This window comes from Propithecus coquereli, unplaced genomic scaffold (genome assembly GCF_000956105.1).
Source record: "Propithecus coquereli isolate 6110/MARCELLA unplaced genomic scaffold, Pcoq_1.0 Scaffold172, whole genome shotgun sequence".
NCBI lineage: Eukaryota > Metazoa > Chordata > Mammalia > Primates > Indriidae > Propithecus > Propithecus coquereli.
In genome coordinates this window covers 5,280,043-5,294,507 of record NW_012141858.1, presented here as the reverse complement: position 1 = coordinate 5,294,507, position 14,465 = coordinate 5,280,043, and the positions used below count along the sequence as shown (strand labels likewise).

The 14,465-nt window shown below is 37.7% G+C and overlaps 1 protein-coding gene across 3 annotated transcripts in view; it reads right to left on the bottom strand.

Moving 5' to 3' along the window:
* The window catches only part of LGR5 (leucine-rich repeat containing G protein-coupled receptor 5), a 125,646-nt gene that overhangs the window by 55,804 nt on the left and 55,377 nt on the right, over window positions 1-14,465 (bottom strand). For all 3 annotated transcript variants that reach the window (XM_012642023.1, XM_012642024.1, XM_012642025.1), the window contains exon 2: window positions 10,764-10,835. In XM_012642023.1, the coding sequence (XP_012497477.1) occupies window positions 10,764-10,835 (72 nt within the window). The remainder of the gene's footprint in view (window positions 1-10,763; window positions 10,836-14,465) is intronic.

The following is a 14,465-nucleotide window of genomic DNA, read 5'->3' as shown; positions in this document are numbered from 1 at the left end:
ATTTAGATATTTTTTTCCTTTCCTTTTTCGGTTTTCTTTCTTCTCACCATTAACTTGTTGTGAGAGAGCGCAATTATTTAACTTCTCTGGGACTCATTGCCCTCACTTTTAAAAAATAATAGGTTTCTTCCACGAAGGTCATCTTCTGCCCTAAAATTGCTTTCATATTACACTTGCATTTCCTGCTGTTATCCCTTTCTCCTTCATTCTCCCCTCCCCAATTTTTTCTTCTTGTTTATTGTAAGATTTCGTTATTGTAACATGTCGCTAACATTTTAAGAAGCACTTTCCCATACTCTATGTCATGGAGATACGTCAGGGATTATTATTGTCCACATTTTATAGATGAAGACAACAAAGCTCAGCAAAGTTTTATGTAAAATGAAAAACAGTATCCCTTTCCCTATTTCATTTAAACATAGTCTAGTCTTATGGAGCATGGAAGCTATGCAAGAGCAGTGCTACCTAAATAATCAGAGGAGAATTAACTTGAATATGATAATTCCTGTGACTTAAAGGAAGACATTTCAGACTACTTAGCAAATTCATGCTGGCTCCTAGAAATTATTGCTTTATTTTCCAACTTTTATAAAGCACATGAGACTAAGAGAGCACACAGTCCAAAAATGCTAAATTAATTTGCTCTAGAAATTTGAAGAGGGCTAACATCAGACTTAATGGTAGTACTTTTCCCCCTTTTCCTATTCTGAAGATCTTGTCTATTTCCAGTTTTCTGGTATTATTTTTCTTCTCTGTGATATTCCAATATTGATTTCAGTAGTTCTGTGATTATTTCTGAATTTTTTCACTCTTCTGAGTTATAATTTACCTACTGTTAAACTGTTATTTAAATGTAAAATTTCTGAAAATTCTTTTATCTCTTATAATGTGTCAAAATATTCTTATTTGGAAAAATTGCCCTAAAATAAAATTAGCCAAAACCATGATAAAATTGTAATTACTGACTTCTGAAAGACAAATAAGTGATGAAACCAATATAATTCTCAATTAAAATTGACATTCATGATGCAATTCAATTGATTCAATTTGTTCTTGTTGCTTTGGGGGCCAACTATATTTACAAGTTTGGCTTTGGTTTATCCAGACAGGTGCCAAGTGTTTGAGCCATATGAAGAGTTAGAGATAGGATCAATCTTACATTCAGATGTAATTTTGCCTCAACTTGTAGTAATGGATGACCGCTGTAATTGACTAAGTGCACCATGATAGATTTTCTTTTATAAGATGTCCATCCTAGTCAGAAGGGATCTTTGATAAGGTTTTCCAAAGTTAATTCAGTAGGTTTACATACAAGGATCATTCCACCATGTTTTTCTTCCCATTGGAGAAAAAAATGTCTTTCCTAATATGCCTTGAAAAATTGCAGTTTTCAAAAACTGTGGTATCCACCTCCCTTCCATAAGTTAAGCATATCCAATTGGTCAAATCCAGCCAAAAGCTTCCTTTCTTAAACTGTGTATTCATGAGCTGTGCATTTTGCTCTTATTATTGTTAGATATTTGGATTTCAAGGTTCAAGGGCTAAGAATTGTTAAGGGCTAAGACCACTGGATTGAATAAATGAATTCTTTCAGGTCAACAGGGAGATCCTTTAGTCAGGGTAGGGCCCTGTGGTTTCTTTAATCAGACTAATGAAGTCAATTTTAATTCCTTTGTGGAATTTTCCTTAATCACCCCAGTTCATAGTCAGCTCTCCTATAAGATATATTCTACACAATGCTTCCTATAAAGATTAATTTTCTACTCTTTTTTTTTTTTAGATCTTGGGCTCCAGCAATCCTCCTTCCTCAGCCTCCGGAGTAGCTGGGATTACAGGTATGCATGATCATGCCTGGCTCATGTTCTACTCTTTTATACATAGTCTGATTAGATTATAGACTCCTAAGGTCAAGAATCTTATTGCCTACACAGAGCAGAGAGCTCAGTCGATATTTATTGATTGATCATTTGATCATGTTTCCAAAGACAGCTGGCTATAGTGCTACAGTTGCTTCAGGTCAGACATAACTATTGCAAGATAGCTAGTCATTATAGCTAGTCATTATATGACCAGATTAGAAATAGCTGAAGAATATTCCTTCTTTATTACACATCAAATTTAAATTTAGCAACTTCTTTGAGCACTTTCAATATGCCAGATGTAGTGCTTTGGGCATACAAATAGTAGCTACCACTTATTAAACAATTCACAAATGTAGCCACAATGTTAAATACTTTATATACATGGTGCTAATTAATTATAACAAGCATATTAAACAATTGATATTGTTATTCCCCTTTTACAGATGGCAAAGTGGGCCAAAGAGAGGTTATTTGTATACGCTTACATGCAAAAATTCACACAAGAGAGTTTGGTTCAAACATAGCATTTTGACTCTAAAACTTGAGCATTTAACCATTACTTTGGTTAAAGGAGATTGGTCTGGGGCTTAGATTGGTCAGGAAGAACCAACCTAAACCAGGAAAACACAAAGACACAACTGCTGCCTCACTTCAGTCACTGGCTATAAGAAAACCATTGCCCACTGCTTCTTATTTAAACTCCTCCCATTGCCTTCCAGAGCTGGTACAATCTTACTACTCTCATCACTATGGCTGGGCTTTTCTTTTTCTTCCTCTTGCTAGCTCTTCTCTAAGTTTTCATTTTCCAAACATAGATGTTCTTCAAGTTTCTGAACTTTTTTCTGCTCTGTCTAGTGGTGCTTAAATTTTATGTGCATTACCATCACCTTAACAGCCACAGACATTCAGATCCCCAGGCCTCAATCCCAACCCAGTGAATCAGAATTTCTGGGGGAAGGATTTGGAAATCTGCATTTTTAGTAACTTGCACCAGAAATTATAATATATGTAGAGAACCACACTGGGAAACACAGAGGCCTATACCCTCTCTCAAGGTCCTCATCCATTCCAGCACCTTCAAATATCATCTGTTTGTAAACCACTTTCTAATCATTATCTCTAGTACTACAGCTCCATCACTCCAACAGTGTCACTGACATTCCCATTTGGATATCCTGCTGGCATCTTACACTTAATATATCCAGAACCAGGCATCCCCTTGCCTCCAGAGTTAGTTAATCCCCTTAAATTACCTGATTCTGTGCCTCACCAATCTCCCAGCACCTAATCTCATAACCTTATTCAGAGTCATCTCTCACCTTTGGACCTTCCCTTTAGTCCCTGTGTTCAATCGACTGACAAGGCCCTGACTGTCTTCCTCTGCAGTGATGCTTTCATATATTCCAGTAGTTCTCAGTCCACCTGTAGAGCTTTTAAAAAATAATGTTTGAGCCCCCACTGAGACTCATTAAATCAGAATCTCTGGGGAAAAGCCCTGGTCATTAGTAGTTTTAAAAATTGTTCCAGATGATTCTAATACACATTCAAGGATGGGAAACTTTGAAGTAGCTCTCACTGTCTAATATTTATAAGATCACCTGAAGACCTTTATGGTCTCCATGAATTAGGAGAGGTGATTAATTAGTTAATAGATTTTTAACAGTTATCCATATGAGATAATAAGAACCTGGGCCAGACACGGTGGCTCTTGCCTGTAATTCCAGGACTTTGGGAGGCCGAGGCAGGAGGATCGCTTGAGTCCAGGAGTTCAAGATAAGCCTAGGTAACATGGTGAGACCCTATCTTTACAAAAAACAAAAAAATTGTGGGTATGATGGTGCAGGCCTGTAGTCCCAGCTACTCAGAAGGCTACGGCAGGAGGATCGCTTGAGCCCAGGAGTTGGAGGTTACAGTGAGCTATGATGACGCCACTGCACCCCAGCCTGGATGAGAGAGCGAGACCCCCTGTCTCTAAAAAAAAGAGAGAGAGAACCTGAACTAGTTGGTGACAAAACAGAGTGAACAAATGAGAAAAATAATGTAGAATTATGAGCTTTGGGACTTGAAAATTGGCTGGAGATGGGCGAAAGAGAGAAAAACGACAGGCACAAAAGGAGTGATAGACACAGCAGGCACCGTTGGGATAGTGAGAGCGATCGTGGAAGCAGGAAAGGCAGGAGAAAAAGCTTGGGGAGGTGGCGCATAAATGAATCTGGTTCTGCACATGTTGAGTTTTAAACTATGGGTAAGGTAGTAGGTGGAGGTGTCACATAAGTAGTTGCGAGTTCTCAAAGTGTGGTTGCCAAACTAGCAATATGTGCATAACCTGGGAATTTCTTATAAATGCAAATTCTTCATGTTCTTCTCCCAACCCCTGACGTGCTGAAGAAACTCTATGGTGGGGCCCAGTGATGTGTGGTTTAACAAGCACTCCGGGTGTTCTGATGTCACTAAATTTCAAGAACCACTGGCCTAGAGTGAGTAGTGGTCCTCAAACTTTACCATGCATCAGAATCTTCTGGAGAGCTGTTAAAGGCAGTTTCCTGGGTCTAATACCCATAGTTTCCATTTTATAAGGATGGAGTGGAGCACATGAATTCATATTTCTAACAAGCTCAGATAAAGGATACGTTTAGATAAAAAATAAATAACAAGGTGATGCCAATCCTTCTGTCCAGGGACCCCACATTGAGAACCACCAGTCTAGCAATCAAAGACAAAAGAGATACGGTCTAGAAACATATATTTTGGGATCATCTATACAGCAGAAATAGTTCAAGTCATGGGTTTCTTATCTAGACAACTATAGTAGCTTCTTGCTGGGTCTCTCTATTTCCATAATTATCCAATGTATTTTGCATACAGAAATCAGAGAAATCTTTTAAAATCATAAATCCTATTGTTTCACTAGTTGCATACAATCCTCCAGTGGCTTCCCATTGCTCTTGCTTTAATTCCATACACGCTGGATAGGCCCTCATGATCTGGTCTTTGCCTTCCTCTCCAACCGCATCCCACATCACTTCCTCTCTGTCTCACTCTGCTCCAGCCATACTGGTCTTCTTGCAGATCCACAAACACAGCACATTCTTTCTACCTCAGGGCCTCTACTCACACTGTTCTACTGCCTGAAACACTCTCTCCCAGCTCTAGAACCCCCAACTCTCCCTAGACCTCCTGATGTCAGTTTAGATGTCACCTTCTTCTTCTTCTTCTTCTTCTTTTTCTTTTTGAGACAGAGTTTCACTCTGTCGCCCTGGGTAGAGTGCAAAGGTGTCGTCATAGCCAACTGCAGGCTCAAACTGCTGGGCTCAAGCGATCCTCCTGCCTCAGCCTCCTGAGTAGTTGGGACTACAAGTGTGTGCCATGACGCGTGGCTAATTTTTCTATTTTTAGTAGAGACAGGGATCTCACTCTCTCTCAGGCTGGTCTCGAACTCCCGGGGTCAAACAATCATCCCAAGTCGGCCTTCCAGAGTGCTAGTAGATCTGTCACCTTCTCAGAAAGAGACTTTCTCTCCTTGTCACCCCCTGTTACTTATTGTTTATCTAAACCATGTTGTGTTTTTCACTGCTCTTGTCACAATTAGCAAATATCATATGTGTTTTTTTCTTGCTTATTATCTGTCTCCTCTACTAGACTCTCCAAGGGCAGGTAAGCTCCCCAATGGCAGGGCTTGCTGAATAAATGAATGAATGAATGAATGAATGAAACAAATGTAGCAATTCCTATTTGCTCTTATGTTTCCAGTGGCTCCATAAATATGTGCTGAAACGAGGAAGTAAAGAGCACTGAAAAAGAGAGAGTAAAATTAAGGGGAAAAATTTGGAGGATATCTACATTTTATAGGAGTTGGGGGTAGGGAAGAATAGAATGCTAAGGAGAAAAAGAAGAGAAAGCAGAGGTAGGGCACTTTCAAAACAGTGCCCTCATTGTCATAACAAAAGACACACACACATACATATGCAATGACAGATACCTAAATGCCTGTATCTAGCTGTATGGATAGTCATTTGGAAGACAACTAAAATAATTGTCATGAACTAACACTAGAGTTTTAAGGAGGCAGCATTTATAATTAATTGCCAGCTCTGTGAAGACAGGAGACTGATCACTGTGAGGTCAAGGGACACGAAGATTATTCATGGGCATGAAGGTGTTTTCATTTTATAAATACAAATCGATATGTGACTTATAGTTTATCAAAGTTCTTTCATCATCATTTCATTTGATCTTCAGAAAAATAATCTCAAAAGGCAGGCAGGACAGAGCTCTCACTATTTTCAGTAACATGGTGAGGAGGTAGAAGTAACAAGCATAGATTATGCTTTCAGGAAGTTTGGTGGTATCTCTCATTACAAATTTCATCTGTAATAATAGATATCTACTATTTATACAGAGATTCTTCAAGGCCAACCATAATATGAGCAAACAGTTCCAGGGAACAATAGTAACTTAAAAACAGACCTCCCTAGAGCTTCTCATGTTTCTTTTCTAAATCGAGTATTTGATTCCAGCAGCACTAGAATCTGGGAAGATTTTAAAATGCTACTCGGAAATAAAGGTCTTTAACTTGGACTGTTTAAAATGGTAACAATTCATTACCCCTCTGGTTTAATCAGACTGCCAATCTAAGTTTAATATAACTTGTAGATGCCAGCAACAGGCAGCATCGACTGCCTGTTAGTGCCTAACATCTGAACCACACTGTGATGTACCAGATGTAGGATCTTTCATTTGTCTACATAGCAAGCGTTAACACGAAGTCCTTAGAAGTGAATAAATAGAACTGGGAGAGGTACTGTTGGAGAGAAATGCAGTGGTTGCTCGGGTTGTTAAAATCTGGTAAAGAACTATCTGCAGTCGTTGCCTACATCCATTAAACCTCAGGAAACAGCTTTTCCTGCCCAAGTCCCAAATCCCTGGGATTCCTGCAAAGTCAGGCTTATGAAATAGGAAAGGAGGTTAGAATCTTTTTGAAGGTGTTTTCATTTCACTAATACAATTCAATACGTAAATTATAGTTTACCAAAGTTCTTTCATCATCATTTCATTTGATCCTCAGAAGCACCTTAATAGATAGGCCCAGCAAGGTTGAGTATAATAGATTATCAGCTAGTAAGTGGCAGAGCCAGGACAGGATTCCTGGGCTTCTGGATCAAGATACTGTGTGCTCTTCTTTCTACACAGCACGGCCTCCCTATATTTAGACCTGTTTCTGTTTGTTTGTTTATTTGTTTCCTACAAAAGGAAAAAGCTCTCTCCCTCTCTGTGACAGCATATTGCCACCAGCAGGAAGACTGGCCTGTGCAGGTCTGGTCACCTTGTAGGGTCATTAAAAAAACAAAACCAAAAACAAGACCTGAATGCTCCAAAACTTGTGGCACAGGCAGTAGCTACTCCCAGAATGTCAGGAGGGAAAGAGCAAGATCATTTTCTGTGATGGCTTTTATTCTTCTTAAATATTTGCTCCAGACAGTCACTCTATCCAGTTACATGTTTTTAAACACTGTCAGTGGCTATCTCTAGGGCTGTATTGATTCTTACAGGATTTTGAACTATGGCACCTTTGTTAAGGTCTAGCAATGGGTGAGGGATGAACCATGGCTATCTACCCTGTTTATAATGTAGATAAATGAATTAAATGAGGGGAAATGATATATGGGGTAATTAGAGCTAAGGGGAAGAGTAATAAGTTGGCTTTATTGAGCGTGATTTTTAAAGATTGAGTTTTGTAATAAGGGTTTTATTAATATTATTGATAGTATCAGTAGCAGTTTCCTATTTAATTTATGAGGCGATAAGGCACAGAGATGAGCTGAATAAGCTGAATGGAAGACTTTACACTTTCAAACATGCCCTAGTTATCATAAGACACACACATACACACATACACACACAGACACCTAAACATCTATATCTAGCTGTATGCATGGTCATTTGTTAGTTCAAGTGAAATACTATATAAAACATTGTGCTTAAGTATATATATTTATATGTAAAAATATTAACTAAGCTTTTCTACCTATTGAAAAATGCTGGATTGGCAACATTCTACACTTGAAAATTCTGATGTTAACTTTTCTCATAGCTGTCTCCCTCCTGGGTAGACAGCTCCTTTTTGCTTTCTCATTCTCTTTTTCATTTCCTCCCACATACACATACACAGACACATACATACACACCTATCATTACACAACTCAGGTCACACAACATTTAAAAGTGTTCAACTTTGCAAAGCACTGTGAAACCACTGTGCTAGGTACTGCTGGGGAAAAGAAAAGCAAGATGAATCATGTACAATTCCTAACCCTTCCTCCACTTTCCAAGCACAGCTTTGAAAGTCATGTTGAATCTTAGCTTTGACCTAGGTTTGAATCTTGGCTCTGATACTTACCAACTCCATTATCTTGGGTAAGTTCCTTATTTTCTCTATACTCTAATTTTCTTATCTGTTAACTGGAAACAATAATAATATTTACATTTATGGGGTTATTAAGAGAATTCAGTGGGATGATGTGTGTAAAGCACTTTGGTGATTGGTACAGAGTAAGCTATTATTGTTATTATACTTTGTCTCTTTTAAGATCTTATACTCTGAAAGAGAATATAGACTCAAACATAGAGAAGTATAATAGAAATGATTAGCAGCATAATAAAGACATAATCAAAATGCTCTGCTAAAAGGATTTTTTGAAAAACAAAAAAAAACTAACTCCCCCCCCCAAACTTAGCCTTGGGAACAAAGGAATAAACCAGAGTTGATCATTTTTCTGGGTTCTATAAATACTAACCCTTTTGCCACTAAATGAATAATGAAGTCTTCAAAGCATCAGTCAGATGCAACACAGAATTATATTAATACATGGGAAGGTGGTCTTGATTTTAAATTCAGCAGGTAGGCCAGCTCAGCAGAAGGAATTTCAGAACAGAATGAGAAAATGAAATGAAAAGTCTTTAAGGGGTCCCCTCTCTTTCTGAAATTCTGTGATTCTATGGTCAAGACACTTGATAAAGTTTCCAGAGAGATAAAAATAAGACAATCCAGAAAAGTAGCATTTTCAAATGGTAAGTTCCCCACTCCCACTCCTTTTTGTAATTTTCCTCAATTATCATTTGAAAAACTGGTCTTGGAACAGAATTAACATTCACATCATGAAGAAAGAGGAGTTATTTTGAATGAGTTGGGTCACTGAGGGAAGAACTCTATTAAACAAAGTCCTTGGGGAAGTAAATTATTTATTGATTCAGTTTGCGGTCTAAAGTTGAGGTGTGTTGGGGGAGAAGGGAAGCATTTTGCTATGGGATATTGTAAGGAAATTAAAGAGAAAAGGATAGGAAATGCATACCTTAGAAATATGGGTATAAACGGGGCTAAGTACTGTATATTAATTGTGGTGGGGGAGGGAGAATGAAAAAGATGTAATTAAAAAAAAATCCTGATGTCTGAAAATTACTTAATCTTTAGAAATACTGACTAATGTCAGTTAAATCTATTACTTTTTTCCTAAGGTAGTTGACATGTATAAGAAGCTCTTTTTACATGTTTTACTTTCTCATTAGTTCATTCATGAAAAATTTATTGATTATTTATTATCTACCAACCATGACTAAGACAGATACGGTCCAGCCCTTTTGAAGGTTAAATCCTAGCAATGGAAATGTCCAGAGAGAAAAGAGAAGAGGGAAAAAGAAGAACCTGGACCCTAGAGTGAAAATCCATTCCCTGAATGATAAAAACTTGCTGTACAATCTAGTAACCTAAGATTCCTTGTAACACCCCTCGAAAACAATTTAGTCATAATCAAATGATGTCAGTAGTAAAACAATAGCATTTCTTAATGCCATCAAAATAAATACAGATAAAACTTCAGAGGGGGAAAATTTGAGAATATTATCCTCTTCGAAAAAATGATCAGTGTGGTATGATTTGGTTATGATGGAACATTCTTTCCACCTCCCATGGTGGATTGTGTGGTGCATTAACAATTTAAATTACTCCCCAGATTGGACCCTGACTTTAGGATTTATAAAGGAAGTATTTTCAAAAGAGGTCATTGCCTGAACAATTCCTTTAATCAACAGTCAGAGGATTTCCTCAACTAATGGTGCCAAACGTTCCTCACAAAGGCTATGATGGTGCATCGAGTCCTTAGTCCCCATCACTCCAGAGGGTAAGAGGATCAGATGGATTTTTAAATGCAGATTTTTGGTTTGTACAGTTCTTTTTCATCTTCTAAAAAGTGATTACTAGACTCAATCAAAATTCCTCCATGTATCATTAACTAATTTTAGTTTCCTCCTTTTCTATTTTTAATTTTTTTTTTTTTTTACAGTGAGTTTGGGAGAGCCCAGTTTTAAGTCCTCTGTGGATTTTATGTTTTTCTGTTGAAGCCTTAAGGGAAGCTAAATTTAAAAGTAGGGAAACAGTAATTAAAAGTGATCAGGACAAGAAGTTTTGGTGCTATGCAATGTGGACTCAATTCTCCCTGTCACAAGCCGAACCAAGCAGCAGTTTTTGGTTTTGATTATAGCTTTACTTGCTATTTTAATAAACATGAACCAGTATTCAAACTTTTAATATCCTGCTGCTTAACTATTTCCAAAGAGCCATCCAGCTCTTTTAAACAGGCTTTGTTTTAAAATTTTAATTTGTTTGGCTCCATCTCACCTTAGAAAGTTGTAGCCTTATGGTAAACTCTTTTATAAGTTGATTTCCAGAATCATAAGCAATTCCCCCCCCACCCACCACCCCAACTAAGTGTTTCCTCATGTGCCAAAATTGTTGGTGCTGACAGGTTTTCTGCCTTGTTTTATCTGGTTCCCACAGTAAGTATGAGAGACAAACGTAAGAATGTGCCCAGTGTTGACTGGATGCATCAAGACTACGGTGATACTTACAACTCCTCTAGGAAGCGGAGACTGGGCAGGGGATTCGGGGGCAGATGACTGATGTTGTTCATACTGAGGTCTCTGGAGGGGAAAACAGACAGCATGTGAGGAGCAGTGTATGCCACCACAAGGAAATCCAGCTGTTCAATCCACACATTTCCAAGCCACACAGTAAAATGAACTCATTCCTCTGCTTGACAAGTGAATTGCGATTTTGCATCTTAAATATATTCCTTTTCTCCCATTCACCCCCCAACATCATGGGCTTGCCATCAAATTAGAGACCCTAAGGAGGAGCTTACATGGAATTCCAAATGATTTAGACCATTCATGGGCATGGTTGTAATTCTTCATGCTTAAAATTATGTGAGTGGGACAGCCAAGGAAGCAGACATAACTCAACTCTAGACATAACTCAACTTTGTGTCTTGCTTTAAATTATGTGACAAAGAGAAATGTCTTCACCATGCAACTCTAGAAGTCCTATTTCTCTGGGACTTTAAGCACCTTGTAAAAACAAATGTTTTGATTCAAAGAAACTTAAAAAAAAAAACCAAAACAAAACAAGACAAAGAGCTGTTCCCTCCTTCTAGCATGTTCCTTTTGCAGGTTCTCAGATTGCATTAAATAAGTGAAATGAACCATAAAACGAGGGTGTAAGGTGATCCTGCTCTGGAGCACACTTCCTGCTGGGCCTGCACAGTAGTTCCTGGCACAGGAAACAACAAGCCACTTTGGGCAGAACTCAATCAATTTTTGTTTTAAGTGAAACTCCATGTAATTAGATTTTATTCTGTTTTTATTTTTCTATTTCTTTACTGTCTCTCACATAACCTACAGCATCACTGGGGTATGTCATCTGTGTCTCAGGGTCCAAAAAAGACTGAAGGCTGGACAGATTCTAATCAAGGCCAACACAGACTTTGTATGTCAGCTGAAGTTGAATTAAAAAATGACTTGTTGCTCAAACCTGAAGATTCAGAACTAATGCCATTATATTCTCATGCCGGGCCTCTATTCTTAAATTTATCTTGTGAGAAGCTAAGGTGCTTCTTTTCAATCTGAATTTTTCCTGTTATTAAAGTGGACACACCCATTTCACCCAACCAGCTGATTTCAGTATCAATAGCTTGGTTCCTTTATCAAATATTAACTTTAAATCAATGGTGCTAAGAATCGAGGGGTCATTCTTGCCTTTATAAGGTCACAGCCATGTACAAGGAAGAGAAAATATTTTGTTAATTGTTTCAGAGTATGGCAAAAAACCCCAGAATTGCCATTAATTTTAATATCTGCTAGTGAAGAATAATGAAGCCAAGTAAATTATACTCTTAAGCTATTAATAAAACTAAACAATGCCATAAATGCAAACTAAAAAATTTTTCGTCATCCATATTAAAAAAATCTGTATTTTTCTGGCATTGTCTAGATAAGAGAGCCAAATAATTGATAAACAATTTCAATTTTTCATGCAACTATTTCTCTAAAGTAGCATAGTTGTTTAGTTCACTGAACAGCTGTGTCTTCAACTGATTAATGCAGTTTCTGGATTCCTCATGGTGACTATAATCTCTGCAAAGACTTGCTATTTCTCAGGAACAGCCATTTATTTTTCACTGATATTGCACTTATTTCCTAAAAGGATCAAGGTGGTTTGCTTTTGGGGCGTGTTTATTAGTAATCTAGATCAAACCAGTCAAGACAGCTGGTATGGAGAGTACTGATTTTCTCTCTCATATTTTTCCGTGTGATGTGCAAACCAGTTCGGAGTAACTGCTGATCTTGTCTATCTGCAGAAAGCTCTACATAGAACAGGAGCATTTACATGTTAAGGAGATTTAGACGCACTCTGCATCGTTTAATATTTGTTACCCTATTTCAGGCACTGGAAGCGAAGCTTATATAAGTGTTCACTCTCTGTTCCCACTGGAACACTTTTTACAGTGGAGGAGCCTCAGGCAGCAGAGCGAGCATAGGTAAAGCTGATAATAGTGTCTCAGGTGTGAATCTGGACTTTTCTATTCACTAGCTGTGTGATCTTGGGAAAGTTAACCTCGTTGTGCAGCCTTCCTGGTATTTGAATAAAGGAATCTCTATGTTAATAGTTTGAAACCGTATGATTAGCTGTTTCCAGTCGGAAGGGAGTGACAATTCTCTTCTTAAAAAGGAAAGTACCTTTCTCATCAGAAATTAATATAATAACTTCTCTGTGTTACCTGACATGCCATATGTGGCTCCTCTTAGAAGATGAGCTAGTACCACCAAACCAAACTTTTACCACCTGTTTTCTAATACAGGCTGTTTTCTTTTAAAGAGTATCTAGCAGTTTATAAGCTTATAGCAGAAAATAAATTTTAATAACAATCTAAGATCAAATGAAGTGGGCCTTTAAAATAATCAAAATGGGCAAGGTAAAAAATAATTTGTCTGCATTCACTTTTTCCCTTCTGTGTGCCCTTTTTTTTGCATTGGTAGTAAAATGTAATCACGGTCCTCCAGCTCAGTGTGTCTCAAACTATCCACGATGAAAGACCAATTTTTTAAAAATTTTTAATTTGCTATGGACTTTTATAATTTTATAAAATATAATAAATTTTGATTACTAGAAACGTGAAAAAATACAAAGAAATGCAAAATGCAAGCTTCATTACTTTATTATGTGATTCAATAGAGATTGTTAAATTACTATAAAGGTTCTGAACCTTGACTCTAAAATTCTCATCTGTGTGGATCAGTGAAAAACAGTGATGGCCTGGGATGGGTCCTCGAAGCGATCTTTAATCAGCAATGCTCTTCTGGCTTTCACATCAAGAAGGGTGCAGCTTAAAGCACTTTTAGCTGCTCAACTTTGAGTTAAAAATGATAGAACGAGAGACTGTTTGGCTGCTAGAGAGGACTGACACTCACCAGGGCAAGGATACTCGTTGCATTAACAGATAAGGAACACAAGCCTCGAGTCTCGGTGAGTTGATGTGGCCTCCAGGTCACACTGCAGTGTGCAGTGGGAAAGCCCCAGGCCTAGAACCTAGGTCCCTACTCGCTCTAGGTGTTTTTCACTTTTCCTTTTTTCAAACAACCTCTCTGTTGTTTACAAACTATCCTCGTTGTGATGTTTAAATTATTTTTAAGACTTTCTTTTTATTTTTCTACAGTAGTTGGTCTTTTTGACCCCTCACACACATATAATCTTAGCAGCAAATGCATGGTATTAAAATAATTTCCCAGCCTGTGCATTATTTACTCTTTAAGTTATTATTTTAAAATGCCTTTATTCTTTTTTTTTTTTTTTTTTACTGTATCTTGCCCATGACTCAGTTTCCTAAAACCAGTGAAGCCATATAATGGATTTCTTGCATTTTTTTTATCTTTTGCCAAGATGTAGAAATTAATTTGAAAGAACTGGTCACTATGTAAAGAGATTTCATAAGAAATGGAGAATTCAGTGTGACAAAATGGTCAAATAGGTTAAACCATTCTGCCCTCTCTCTGGTTCACCTCTTGACTCTGCTGCGTTAATGATCATGTCTAGAAATCTAGAACGGGGGTTGTGAAGTTCGATGAGAATAGCTGGCTATATATTGGAATCACCCCAGGAGCTTTAAAAAATGTTCATGCCTGGGTCCCAACCCCAGGGTTTCTGAGTTAATTGATCCAGTGTGGGCGATGGAATTTTAAAAAGTTTCTCAAATGATTCAAATGTTGAGCCAAGAC